Here is a 13,627-nt window from a genome sequence, read left to right as displayed (position 1 = left end):
ACGCAGGTATGGTGAGAGCAGCCAAGCTTGAGTGCGACTCTCGGTACATACAAGAACAAACAGGTGTGGTGAGAGCAGCCAAGCATGAGTGCGACTGTGGGCACATACAAGAACACACAGGTATGGTGAGAGCAGCCAAGCATGAGTGCGACTGTGGGCACATACAAGAACACACAGGTATGGTGAGAGCAGCCAAGCATGAGTGCGACTGTGGGCACATACAAGAACACGCAGGTATGGTGAGAGCAGCCAAGCATGAGTGCGACTGTGGGCACATACAAGAACACGCAGGTATGGTGAGAGCAGCCAAGCACGAGTGCGACTGTGGGCACATACAAGAACACGCAGGTATGGTGAGAGCAGCCAAGCACGAGTGCGACTGTGGGCACATACAAGAACACGCAGGTGTGGTGAGAGCAGCCAAGCACGAGTACGACTTTGGGCACATACAAGAACACGCAGGTATGGGGAGAGCAGCCAAGCATGAGAGCGACTGTGGGCACATACAAGAACACGCAGGTATGGGGAGAGCAGCCAAGCATGAGAGCGACTGTGGGCACATACAAGAACACGCAGGTGTGTTGAGAGCAGCCAAGCATGAGTGCGACTCTCGGTACATACAAGAACACGCAGGTATGGTGAGAGCAGCCAAGCATGGGTGCGACTCTCGGTACATACAAGAACACGCAGTTATGGTGAGAGTAGCCAAGCATGAGTGCGACTCTCGGTACATACAAGAACACGCAGGTATGGTGAGAGCAGCCAAGCATGAGTGCGACTCTCGGTACATAAAAGAACACGCAGTTCTGGTGAGAGCAGCCAAGCATGGGTGCGACTCTCGGTACATACAAGAACACGCAGGTATGGTGAGAGCAGTCAAGCATGAGTGCGACTCTCGGTACATACAAGAACACGCAGGTATGGTGAGAGCAGCCAAGCATGAGTGCGACTCTCGGTACATACAAGAACACGCAGGTATGGTGAGAGCAGCCAAGCATGGGTGCGACTCTCGGTACATACAAGAACACGCAGTTATGGTGAGAGTAGCCAAGCATGAGTGCGACTCTCGGTACATACAAGAACACGCAGGTATGGTGAGAGCAGCCAAGCATGAGTGCGACTCTCGGTACATAAAAGAACACGCAGTTCTGGTGAGAGCAGCCAAGCATGGGTGCGACTCTCGGTACATACAAGAACACGCAGGTCTGGTGAGAGTAGCCAAGCTTGAGTGCGACTCTCGGTACATACAAGAACACGCAGGTGTGGTGAGAGCAGCCAAGCATGAGTGCGACTCTCGGTACATACAAGAACACGCAGGTATGGTGAGAGCAGCCAAGCATGAGTGCGACTCTCGGTACATACAAGAACACGCAGGTCTGGTGAGAGCAGCCAAGCATGTGTGTGACTCTGGGCACATACAAGAACACGCAGGTGTGGTGAGAGCAGCCAAGCATGAGTGCGACTCTCGGTACATACAAGAACACGCAGGTGTGGTGAGAGCAGCCAAGCATGAGCGCAACTGTGGGCACATAAAAAAACACACAGGTCTGGTGAGAGCAGCCAAGCATGAGTGCGACTCTCGATACATACAAGAACACGCAGGTCTGGTGAGAGCAGCCAAGCTTGAGTGCGACTCTCTGTACATACAAGAATACGCAGGTCTGGTGAGAGCAGCCAAGCTTGAGTGTGACTCTCTGTACATACAAGAACACGCAGGTATGGTGAGATAAGCCAAGCATGAGTGCGACTCTCGGTACATACAAGAACACGCAGGTGTGGTGAGAGCAGCCAAGCATGAGTGCGACTGTGGGCACATACAAGAGCATGCAGTTATGGTGAGAGCAGCCAAGCATGAGTGCGACTCTGGGCACATACAAGAGCACGCAGGTATGGTGAGAGCAGCCAAGCATGAGTGCAACTCTGAGCACATACAAGTACACGCAGGTATGGTGAGAGCAGCCAAGCTTGAGTGCGACTCTCGGTACATACAAGAACACGCAGGTATGGTGAGAGCAGCCAAGCATGAGTGCGACTCTGGGCACATGCAGGAACACGCAGGTGTGGTGAGAGCAGCCAAGCATGAGTGCGACTCTCGGTACATACAAGAACACGCAGGTGTGGTGAGAGCAGCCAAGCATGAGTGCGACTCTGGGCACATACAAGTACACGCAGGTGTGGTGAGAGCAGCCAAGCATGGGTGCGACTCTGGGCGCATGCAAGAACACGCAGGTATGGTGAGAGCAGCCAAGCATGAGTGCGACTGTGGGCACATACAAGTACACGCAGGTATGGTGAGAGCAGCCAAGCTTGAGTGCGACTCTCGGTACATACAAGAACAAACAGGTGTGGTGAGAGCAGCCAAGCATGAGTGCGACTGTGGGCACATACAAGAACACACAGGTATGGTGAGAGCAGCCAAGCATGAGTGCGACTGTGGGCACATACAAGAACACACAGGTATGGTGAGAGCAGCCAAGCATGAGTGCGACTGTGGGCACATACAAGAACACGCAGGTATGGTGAGAGCAGCCAAGCATGAGTGCGACTGTGGGCACATACAAGAACACGCAGGTATGGTGAGAGCAGCCAAGCACGAGTGCGACTGTGGGCACATACAAGAACACGCAGGTATGGTGAGAGCAGCCAAGCACGAGTGCGACTGTGGGCACATACAAGAACACGCAGGTGTGGTGAGAGCAGCCAAGCACGAGTACGACTTTGGGCACATACAAGAACACGCAGGTATGGGGAGAGCAGCCAAGCATGAGAGCGACTGTGGGCACATACAAGAACACGCAGGTATGGGGAGAGCAGCCAAGCATGAGAGCGACTGTGGGCACATACAAGAACACGCAGGTGTGTTGAGAGCAGCCAAGCATGAGTGCGACTGTGGGTACATACAAGAACAAGCAGGTGGTAAGAGTAGAAACGTACAGGTGTGACTGAGGTACACACAGGAACAGGCAGGTGTGGTTATGGCAGCCATGTACAGGTATGACTGTGGGCACATACAGGCACAGGCAGGTAATGTGAGGGAAGCCACGTACAGGTGTGACTCACACATACAGGAACAGGCAGTTGTGGTGGACACATAGTGTAGCAATTGTAGACACATATGACCAGGGTTAGGTATGGTGAGGGCAGCCATGTACTGGTGCGACTGTGGCACACAGAGGAACAGGCAGGTGTGGCAGAGGACACCCACGTACTGATGCAACTGTGGCACATACAGGAGCAGGCGGGTGTGGCAGGGGAAGCCATGTACAGGTGTGATTGTGGCACATACAGGAACAGGCGGGTGTGGCGGGGGAAGCCATGTACAGGTGTGATGGTGGCACATACAGGAACAGGTGGGTGTGGAAGAGGACACCCACGTACTGGTGCAACTGGGGCACATACAGGAACAGGCAGGTGTGGCGGAGGGCAGCCATTCATGGGACAGACTGTGGACACAAAGGCACAGGCAGGTAAGGCGGGGGAAACCACGTACAGGTGTGATTGTGGCACATACAGGAACAGGCGATTGTGGTTATGGCAGCCACATAGAGGTGTGACTGTGGACACAAACAGGCAGGTAAGGTGGGGGAAGCCACGTACAGGTGTGTTTGTAACACATACAGGAGGAGGCAGGTGTGGCAGAGGGCAGCCACGCATGGGAGAGACAGTGGACACATACAGGCACAAAGTGGTGTAGTGGAGAGTGGCGGTGTAGTGGAGAGTGGCCATGCAGTGAAGTGACAGGGGGCCCAGAAAAGCAAACTGAATTGATTTCATCAGCTTTTAAGCAGATACTCCTCAACACCACCACTAACAGATTGTCAGTCTTATTTGTTGGGAAAGGGAGAGTTCCAGAATTCATGGCGTTGGAATATTTCACGATACTGTTTGACAAATGTAGGAAACTAGCCTCTTTTTAGCATGGTTACCCCCACTTTTTGCCTGTTTGTCAGTATGTTTGACTTTGTCCACTGGGATACTACTAACCAGGACCCCAGTGATTATGCTCTCTCCCTTCTAACTTGGTTACTTACACCCCACATTTGGTATACTGGTGCCCCCCATGTAAGTCCCTAGTATGGTACCCAGGGTATTGGGATACCAGGAGAACTCCATGGGCTGCAGCATGTATTATGCCACCCATGGGGAGCCCATTCACAGTGTATCTGCAGGCCTGCCATTAGAGCCTGCGTGAAAGGGTGCATACACCCTTTTCACTAAGTCACCCCATGGCAGTCCAGTTTCATTTTCCTGGACTTCGCTAGTGCGGGGATGCAATTTTATGCGTGTATTGGACATAGGTCACTACCTATGTCCAGCTACATAATGGTAACTCCGAACCTAGGCATGTTGGGTATCAAACATGTCGGAATTCCTGCTCTGGTGTGAAACTGGACAAAGGAAAGGGGAGTGTCCTCACACACAGGTACTTGCACCTTGCGCTCTGGGCTAGGAGAGGCCTACCAGAGGGGTGACTTACAGTGACCTGGGCAGTGACCTGTAGTGAAAGGGTGCATGCACCTTTTCACGCAGGCTGCAATGGCAGGCCTCCAGACTCATTTTGCATGGGCTCCCAATGGTGACATAATATATGCTGCAGCCCATTGGGAACCCGTGGTGCCCCAATACCTTGAGTACCAAATACTAGGGACCTACATGGGGCAACGGTATGCCAAATATGGGTGTAAGTAACAGAGTTACAAAGTTAGAAGGGAGAGAGCATAGTCACTAGGGTCCTGGTTAGCAGGATCCCAGTGAACACAGTCAAACACACTGACAGCAGGCAAAAAGTGATGGTAACCATGCCAAAAAGAGGGCACTTTCCTACAGAAATGATCTACTCATCTGTATTGGAGATCATTCGCTGGACTTCAGTAGATAATTTCGACTCTGGGAACTACAGACAAACTGAACTGTCACCCGCTTGTCAAACAACTGATCTACTTGTTAACAAAGAACACATTAAGACTAACAGGAGCTCCGGACTACGAAAAGTACATACAGTCCTCTACACCATGTCCAAGATCTGGGACCTCCTTCCCGTGAATTACAGCGAGAAGGGCATTCTAAAGGTGATCACGCAACAACTCTATCATAATTAATAAAATGACTGAGCAATTCACAAAGAACAAGGACCTCCACTTTCACAAACACAAGAGGTGAGACCTAAATCCCACCTACCACCATTACACCACACACAGGTAGACTACACCCACTTACCGGTCCATGACACCACCAGAGTCTCCACTGCGGCCACGATTTGGAGCCAGAGAGTCGAGTTCATCAAAGAAAATAATACAGGGAGCCGCCTGCCGAGCTCTGGCAAAAACTAGAGAAAGAGACACCAGGTTAGACACAACGTTTAACACAAACACCACTCAGGTGAAAAACAGGGATCCTTCACTGAGGAGGCAATAAGTCTAAATCCCCTCAGTGAGGGTGTAATAATGTAAAAAGTGTGTACAGATAGGACCCTCAGTGAGATGTAAGAAGTTAAAAACTAAGTACGGAGGGTGCTGTCCTCTAAAGTGACATGAGCCGTCCACGGTGAGGTGGGTTTGAGGGATGCAAGGCCTACAGTGCAGGTGATCCCCTGCCTTTTCAAAGCCAATGCTCCATGGAAAGCGGTACTGCGCCTTTTCTAGGTCTCCACGACTAACAGATTTAGCTGTCTGCTGTCAAAAGAAATACTGTGCACGGAATCAACGCGAAGAGGGGGCTTTGGGGATCCCACTGCTCTCCCCTGATTGATTTTCTTGTCAATCTCCCTTGTTTGCTGCTTCTCTTACTTGTGTTTGTTCCCGTACCAGAGCACAGTTCTTTCTGATGGATGAGGTGCTAATGGGACAGGAATGTCCCCTGGATGGCACCCCTGCCCTGAGTGTCTGTGAAACAGGTGCCCTGACTTTTGGTTGGACTTGGAGTAGTGCTAATCTAAGGTATGACCATAGGCCTGGGTCTGTCATTAGTTATGGGAGGTCTAGAAACTGGCATGTGACCAGGAGGTATCCGAGTCTGAGGAACAGACAGAAAGTGAAACCCTAAAGAGAACCACCACAGACCAGTTCTGAACACTTAGACAGTTGTTGCAAAACCCGCGTCTAGACAATGTGTAGAAAACGGGGTCCAAAGCACCCCAGACCAGTTCTGAACACAGACAGTGGCTCCACAACCTGTGTCCAGACAATGTGTGGAAAGTGGGGTCCAAAGCACCCCAGGCCAGTTCTGAACACTGAGACAGTGGACACACAACCCGTGTCCAGACAATGTGTGGAAAGTGGGGTCCAAAGCACCCCACTTTGTTCCAGACCAAAGTGGAAAGGGTTGTACGAGGCCCAGTTTGCAGAGCTGTGGGAGGACGGACACCAGACAACCTCTCTCCGTGCTCCTACATATGGCCAGAGAAACAAGTTGTAATAGGTTTAGACACCTTCAAGTAACACTTACCGTCACGAACATTCTCTTCGCTCTGCCCAACGTACATATTTATCAGCTCTGGACCCTTCACACTGCAAGGGGGACGGAGAAAGAAGCAGTGAAATAATACCAGCGCCATAAATTAGACAAGAAACAGAACTGAGGAACGAACAAGGTTGCTCTAGTTCACAACCACCATGAAATTCTGTACATAAAAGTTAACAGCCACATACACTGCTGGAGAAGAGAGTGATCAGCTACGGGCAGGTCTCGGCTGCACACAGCCAGAAGGCAGATGAACGTGTGCATGTACTGGACAAAGCTTGACACTCACACCGTTAGAAAAACAGTGCCACCAATTGCTCCCTCGGAGGCCGGCCTCCACTGCAAGGAACCCGGCTCTCTGCAGGTCCACCACCCCCTTTGCCCCTATTTGGACTACTAGCTCTTGATCTTCAACTCTGAAAGTGCACTGGAACCTGCAACCCAGGCCCAGTCTGTGCTCCTCCTTACAATTGGATACATGTGAACTGGTATCCCCAGTTGGCAAGGACTGTAACCCCCTTATAAGTCCCTTGAAGTGATACCAGTGGTACCCAGGGCCTGGGAGTTAAAGGGGTCACCGGGGCCTGCAGCACTGACTGTGCCGCCCTGGGTGCCCTAAGTAAACAGATGACAGCAGTCCTGCCATTGCAGACTGCAGGAGCAGCGCAAACTACTCAAACTCGACTTTGCCCTCACCATGAGTGCAAGGTCACAGCACTATCTTTAATATATGTCAGTCACCCTAAGGGAGGCCTCCTGAGCCGAAGCAGGGTGCATTATATTAAAGGTATGGACATATAAGTGCAGGTTCATATGCCCATTTAGTAGCCTCTTTCCATTAAGGGGCCATAAGTGTTCAGGGGGCCATAGGATAGTATGGTCTGGCGCCCACGCACTCCGAGGTTGCCAGGCCTGTTATGGACACACTGAAAGGAATCTTATTTGGTATAAAACAACTTGCCTAATCAAACCCAACTTGTTCCCCCAGTCGGATTTAATGTGGCTTGCACTCAGATAGCCCTGCTGGGCGCCCCAGCCTTTCCTGTGCCCTGGCTTAAAGTCTGCAGCTGCTGCCACCAAAACTGAAATCCTAGCCCCTGCAGGAGGTGTGAACACTCCCAGGGGTCAGAAACAAAGGTCTGCCTAGGTAGGAGGTGTCACCTGCCTCCCAGATAGGATGGCTAGTGAAATGGCACATCAAGGTGGTAAGCTCCAAAGCCCAGCCGCCTCAGAAATGCAAGTAGGCTGTCTCCCATATGAGGACAAAGCCAGTCCCCTGCCACAGGCACATTGGAACCGGCGAAGGCAGGAAAATTAGGTAGTCAGGGAGCATACACCCCCCAGAAGACTATTCACACCCCTAGGATGGGGTACCTGGTCTGCACAGCCGAGGTTGGGTTCTGTCATTTTGGAAAGTGGCAGAATAGAGGCTTCTGGGTTGAAAAGGTGCCACTCTCCTCTGCAAGTGGGCACCTGAGGGACAGTTTATTCACTGGAGCTAGTAGCCTATTGGTTACCAGCAACCACACTTCTAACACCCCTAAATTTAGGAGTTAAGGGGCTCCCCTAACACCAGAACCTCAGATCTGATGAACCTGCAACAACGGAGAAAGGAGAGACCCATGACCATGACTTGAGGACCTGCACAAAGCAAAGGCGCAATAACCTGCACCTATGGCAACCACCACACGTGTCCTGGACCAGAGACGGTCTCCAAAAGGAAAGAGCAACCACTCTGCAAGTCAAAGGCAACTCCAGAACTCTCTTCCACTAGAGGTACAAGGCAACTCACACTCTTAGAAACAAAGAATCACTGGCCATCCCACAATGCACTAGTAAATGGCCTAGTGCATTGTGGGAATTGAAGACCTGATCTCCAGCAAGTTTCAGGCAGCTGTTTTCCCCACAGACTCTAGGACGTCAAAGTAACCAAAAGCTGCATTTGCTACTACCAAGGCTTGTTGGTAGCCAGTCAGGCTACTACTAACTTTGTTTGACGCTGTGCCTTAACGGGAACCCCGAAACATTTTCAATCCGGTTTCGCAGTGGCTCAGTTGAGGTTTTGCGTCCCCTTCCTCACCAGCACCGTCACCGCAGCAGAAAGCACCGGCAGCTCCCATGTTCAGCACCAGGGAGAGCCAGGACTACGCTGCCCCCGGGCTGTGCGAGCCAGGTGAAAATACCCTGACTGGGGACCTTGGTTCTGGGACCCGCCTCTCCTTGACCCTCAGCGGGTTCCACTGACCTTGACCTGCAAGTGACCTACAAATACTAGGTCCCATAGACCACAACGTTATCGTTTTGCAAAAGTGAACTGTACCGATTTTAGTTTCAAAATCTATAACTCTGGTTACATTCATCTGATTGTCTTCATCTGGTGTCTAAAATGATATAAAAATCGCATTTCTTTTTATAAATTGGTGTTGGATTTCTTTAAAGTCGTGTCAGTTATCTATCGTCCATGTTGGTGCTCTGAAATGCTTAACAGATGTTCCTCTAGTAAAGCCTGACTGCACTACCAGGACTGAGCTCGGGATTTATTAGTGTGAATCCAAGGGACTCCCTGGAGGTAGCGTGAAGGTATTAGATAGCAAGACCTAACCAGCCTCACTGCAGAACACACCACTTTCCTACAACACTAAACACTCCGGAGAACGTCAGCCTTAGTAAGGACCGAACGCCCACTCTAGCAAGGACAGGTGCAGGATTCCATTAGGCTGTGAAAAAAGCCCAGCATCTGGGGTGCCCTGAAGGTCTATGGACCTCCCTACACACCACTTGTCCCAACCATCATAGCACAACATCGTATCTGACCTCCTTCGGATAGAGAGCCTGACAGACCAGAGTTAGAGAGTCAGTTACCCCTCGCTTCATGGCAAGCTCATGGGGCACGCTAGATCCATCCGGACTCTCCCGACACTCAGAGGGGACGACAGATCCTGGGAGGAAGCGTTCCCTCTCCAGGACTGTAATGTTTCAGACGCTCTGCTAATGTAAATCCAGTACCCTACAGCGGTTCACGGATGGAAATCTTTTAAAATAAAACTATGTGAACAGACGTGGCACACACATGACAAACAGTTCTAAGACAGTATTAAAGAGGCCATCTTCAGTCCTAAACAGAAGTCTCTTTTAATCAACCAAGCAGCCATACCCAGAATGCGCTTATTCTCTATGCCTCTGTCAGCCAGGGGAGCAACACAGTCTTACTGCACTGTAAGATCGCGGCAGTAATCCAAACAGCCTCTTACCCAGAAATCTCCAGATTCCTCCCTCCACCCAAACAGATCCAAGGACGCCCATCTCTCCTCCAACAGTTGAAGCTGCTGGGAAGAAACCCCTCTGCAGAGCCTGAACAAGCTGAGCCACGCTGCCCTGTGTCATTCTGACTCGACGACTGCTTTTCTAGAGACTGATGGTCTCTATCTCTTTGCTGACATGGGACGACACACAAATCGTAGCACATTTCTGAGTGACAGCAGCCCCCCACCCACACTATGTAGTAAATGGCGGTGACGACCCCCCAAAGGCACACACCTTTCTTCAAGTAAGCCTGTGTGGAGCCTGCCTACGGGCTCTTCGGTGGAGCCATGGTGCTCTCATAGTTGGGCGTAAAGAAAGACCAGACAAGCCCAACAGAGGCGCTTCCTGTATTTTATGTTCTGGTCACCATCAGAGACGGCCTTTAATATCAGGGCACACTTGATGGTCACCCACATCCTGAATGAGTCACTACTGTCCTCTCCGCCCAGACTCTGTGATGATGGACAGTGGTGGGGCGAGATTCTAGACAGGGGGACAGGCCTTTGGGAGAAGGTGTGTTCATAACTGGGTTCTTCACCTACATCTTGTCTGGGGGATGTATTAAAGACGTCTGTTGTATGTCTGGAAACGTGCAGGTTCAGAATGGACTGGGCAGCGATAGAGTCTGCTGATGTCACCTGTGCTGCATAAAATGATGGTCTGCTCTGCGCTAGGTGCGTCATGTCCGTTTCAGACATCCCAGCCTGTACACTCTGCCCCCTCACCAAAACCTGGTAGATGGGGGATTTCTCCAGCCATTTCCCTTTGATATACGTTTCTCCTGCCTGGGTGAAACTCACTTCTACAGGTTTTCCTATAGGTTGACCATCGTGCTAGCAACTGGTCAACAAATTGAGACCACACCACTTTACACCAGAGCCAACTCAAACTGGTCTCAGTGTGGACAATGCACAGGGAACCTGAAATCTGGCAATTACAGAGGATGTTTCTTCTGGATTGGAAGAGAATTAGACCTTTCAAAACTAGCAGGCCACCTTGGCCACCAGAGGATTACAAGTACTTCCCCCTCAACCAACAATTGGTTCATCTTCACTGACCGGACAGCCAGTACATACAGCCTGGCTCTCAGGCACCCAAACACATATGTCCGATTCATACCCACACATGTTCATACATCCCCAAAGAGCACGCTGACACACACGGCAGCGCTGTCAGTGCCTTAGTATCTGGCTGTGTGGACATCAGGCTTAAAGTCAATGAAGCGGAGCCTGAGGGCGTCTGGTAACATACACGAGTTGTGCAGGAACTGTCAAATTCAAGTCTTGACAATATGTTGGGGTCGCTCATATTTACAACTCTAATTTTCACAGTCCTGATTTTGTTGTTCTTCATTATCCTAAACACTGAAGCTCATGGACTGCAGTATTTTCAATAAATATATTGCAAACTGTTCTGTAACTTTTTCTTGCCTATTTGTGTGTGAGAGACTTGTATATAGAGAGAAAAGGGTGAGGCTTGTTTCACCACGATTTTCCCTGAGGGGTTTTCAGAGTTCCATGCAAGGATGCCACAAATCACCTTTCCTGATGCTGCGGGGCTGCTAGTGAGCCGGGAGGGCTGGGCTGAAAACTGCCAGCTGCTGTGGGGGTGGCTCAGTCACCTGCAACGCACACATGCTGCTACCCCAAATCCAGCAGTCTCTAGGAGTATGAGAGTCCTTACGGCATTTTATGAGTCTCCTGAGTACCTCCGTCTGACACAGACTGAAGGTACCCTAAGTACCATTACACGGAGAAGTCTGTGGTCTTAGGGACAATCCTCCTCAGCCAAAGAGGGAGTACTTATCTGGGCTGTGGTTATTCATGCTTGAGCAATGAAAGGATTTACTTTCTCTGTGGTGTTCCCAACCCTAACACCTATTCTTTAATATGGCAAACACTATAAACATCAGGGATAATTGCAGACCGCTCATGCAGTTTCTTTTAGCCCACGGCTTATCAGAAGATGGTGGGGATGTCACATTCGTCGTGGAAGCCCACAACGTATATAGGACAGAAATATTCTACTCCTGGATCAACTTTACTGAAATAGACGAAAATACACATACATTTCATGCATACAGAATAGCAAACATACCACAACAGTACAGAGCTTACCAATACTTACAGGTACCTCTCTTTTATCAAGAACATCAAAACCTGTTCAATGACGCCCTTCCACATGTAAAACAACCCGTGAGATTAGGTCCATTAAGCAATGGTGGACCAACGTGGCCAAAACTTAGCACATGCACACCACTTCCCAATATGCAGGCTACGACACTTATCAGAAGTAGCTTTCACTACAGTAAAGGTTGGAGACCTACGCCTTAGACTCTGGTAAACCCGAGAGTCTTCCTAACCAATCACTGGTTCTCCAATGATATCACCCGGAGAGTTTAAAGAGTTATGTGGTTGGTGATGTTGTCTGAGTGCTGAATTTTTGGGATCATGCAGTTTTTTTGGTGTTCGCCTTTCACTCATTTGGGGGTTGCCAGGTGTCGCTGCGACCCCTGACACTGCCCTTGCGACCTTGAGCCGAAAAAGGGGCAAATGCAGCAGCAGAGCAGAGGAGCGGGAGGGTGATCGAGACTGTAACAGTTCCAGCTCAGATTTTGTCCAGATCAGCTGAAGTGAGGCCAAGCAATACCCTTCTAAGGCCTGCCAGGCCCAGACAGCCCTAAGCAGCTTGGAGAGCTTCTGTACTGCTGTCCTGCCCCATACTGGACTGCACGCGAGGAGTCATGTCTAAGTTCAGGCCATCCTTGCTACTCTGATATGCAACCTGCTGAGAAGCCACACATTTTGGGAGAGTCACAACAGGTGCTTTGATAGCCTGTTTTATATTCACACCAGAGCATGTTTAGTTTATTGCAGCACTAAATTGTAAAGCCCCCTATTTCAGGCAACTGATTTCACTTTTCATTGAAGTTTGCATGAGAGAGAATGAAAATGTCACTTACCCAGTGTACATCTGTTCGTGGCATCAGTCGCAGTAGATTCGCATGTTCTGCAATAGCTCGCCATCTGGTGTTGGGCCGGAGTGTTACAAGTTGTTTTTCTTCGAAGAAGTCTTTCGAGTCACGGGACCGAGTGACTCCTCCTTTTGTCTCCATTGCGCATGGGCGTCGACTCCATCTTCGATTGTTTTTCCCCGCAGAGGGTGAGGTAGGAGTTGAATTGTAGTAATAGTGCCCATGCAATGGAGTGACTAAGTATGCACCTATTTAAGGTTGAGATGATACATATATAAATAATTGAAGGTAACTTCCAAACTGCTACAGGCTCCCGGGGAGGCGGGTGGGCACATGCGAATCTACAGCGACTGATGCCACGAACAGATGTACACTGGGTAAGTGACATTTTCAGTTCGATGGCATCTGTCGCTGTAGATACGCATGTTCTGCATAGACTAGTAAGCAGTTATTTCCCCAAAAGCGGTGGATCAGCCTGTAGGAGTAGAAGTTGTCTGAAATAATGTTCTTAATACAGCTTGACCTACTGTGGCTTGTTGTGCGGATAACACGTCTACACAGTAGTGCTTGGTGAATGTGTGAGGCGTAGACCATGTGGCTGCCTTACATATTTCTTGCATTGGGATGTTTCCTAGAAAGGCCATGGTAGCACCTTTCTTTCTGGTTGAGTGTGCCCTTGGTGTAATGGGCAGCTGTCGTTTAGCTTTAAGGTAGCAGATTTGGATGCATTTAACTATCCATCTGGCTATACCTTGTTTTGAAATTGGGTTTCCTGCATGAGGTTTTTGAAATGCAATAAAGAGTTGTTTAGTCTTTCTGATGTTTTTTGTTCTGTCAATGTAATACATCAATGCTCTTTTGACATCTAATGTATGTAGTGCCCTTTCAGCT

General features: G+C 49.9%; 1 protein-coding gene across 1 annotated transcript in view; it reads right to left on the bottom strand.

Moving 5' to 3' along the window:
• Positions 1–13,627, bottom strand: part of PEX6 (peroxisomal biogenesis factor 6) — a 203,915-nt gene that overhangs the window by 27,040 nt on the left and 163,248 nt on the right. Inside the window, exons 12-13 of the mRNA XM_069236435.1 lie at positions 6,445–6,506; positions 5,218–5,326 (exon numbers count right to left, since the gene is read on the bottom strand). Coding sequence (XP_069092536.1) covers positions 5,218–5,326; positions 6,445–6,506 — 171 coding nt within the window. The remainder of the gene's footprint in view (positions 1–5,217; positions 5,327–6,444; positions 6,507–13,627) is intronic.

Source organism: Pleurodeles waltl, chromosome 5 (assembly GCF_031143425.1).
Source record: "Pleurodeles waltl isolate 20211129_DDA chromosome 5, aPleWal1.hap1.20221129, whole genome shotgun sequence".
Classification (NCBI taxonomy): domain Eukaryota; kingdom Metazoa; phylum Chordata; class Amphibia; order Caudata; family Salamandridae; genus Pleurodeles; species Pleurodeles waltl.
The sequence above is the reverse complement of the archived record's forward strand: the minus strand, read 5'-3'. Positions and strand labels throughout refer to the sequence as shown.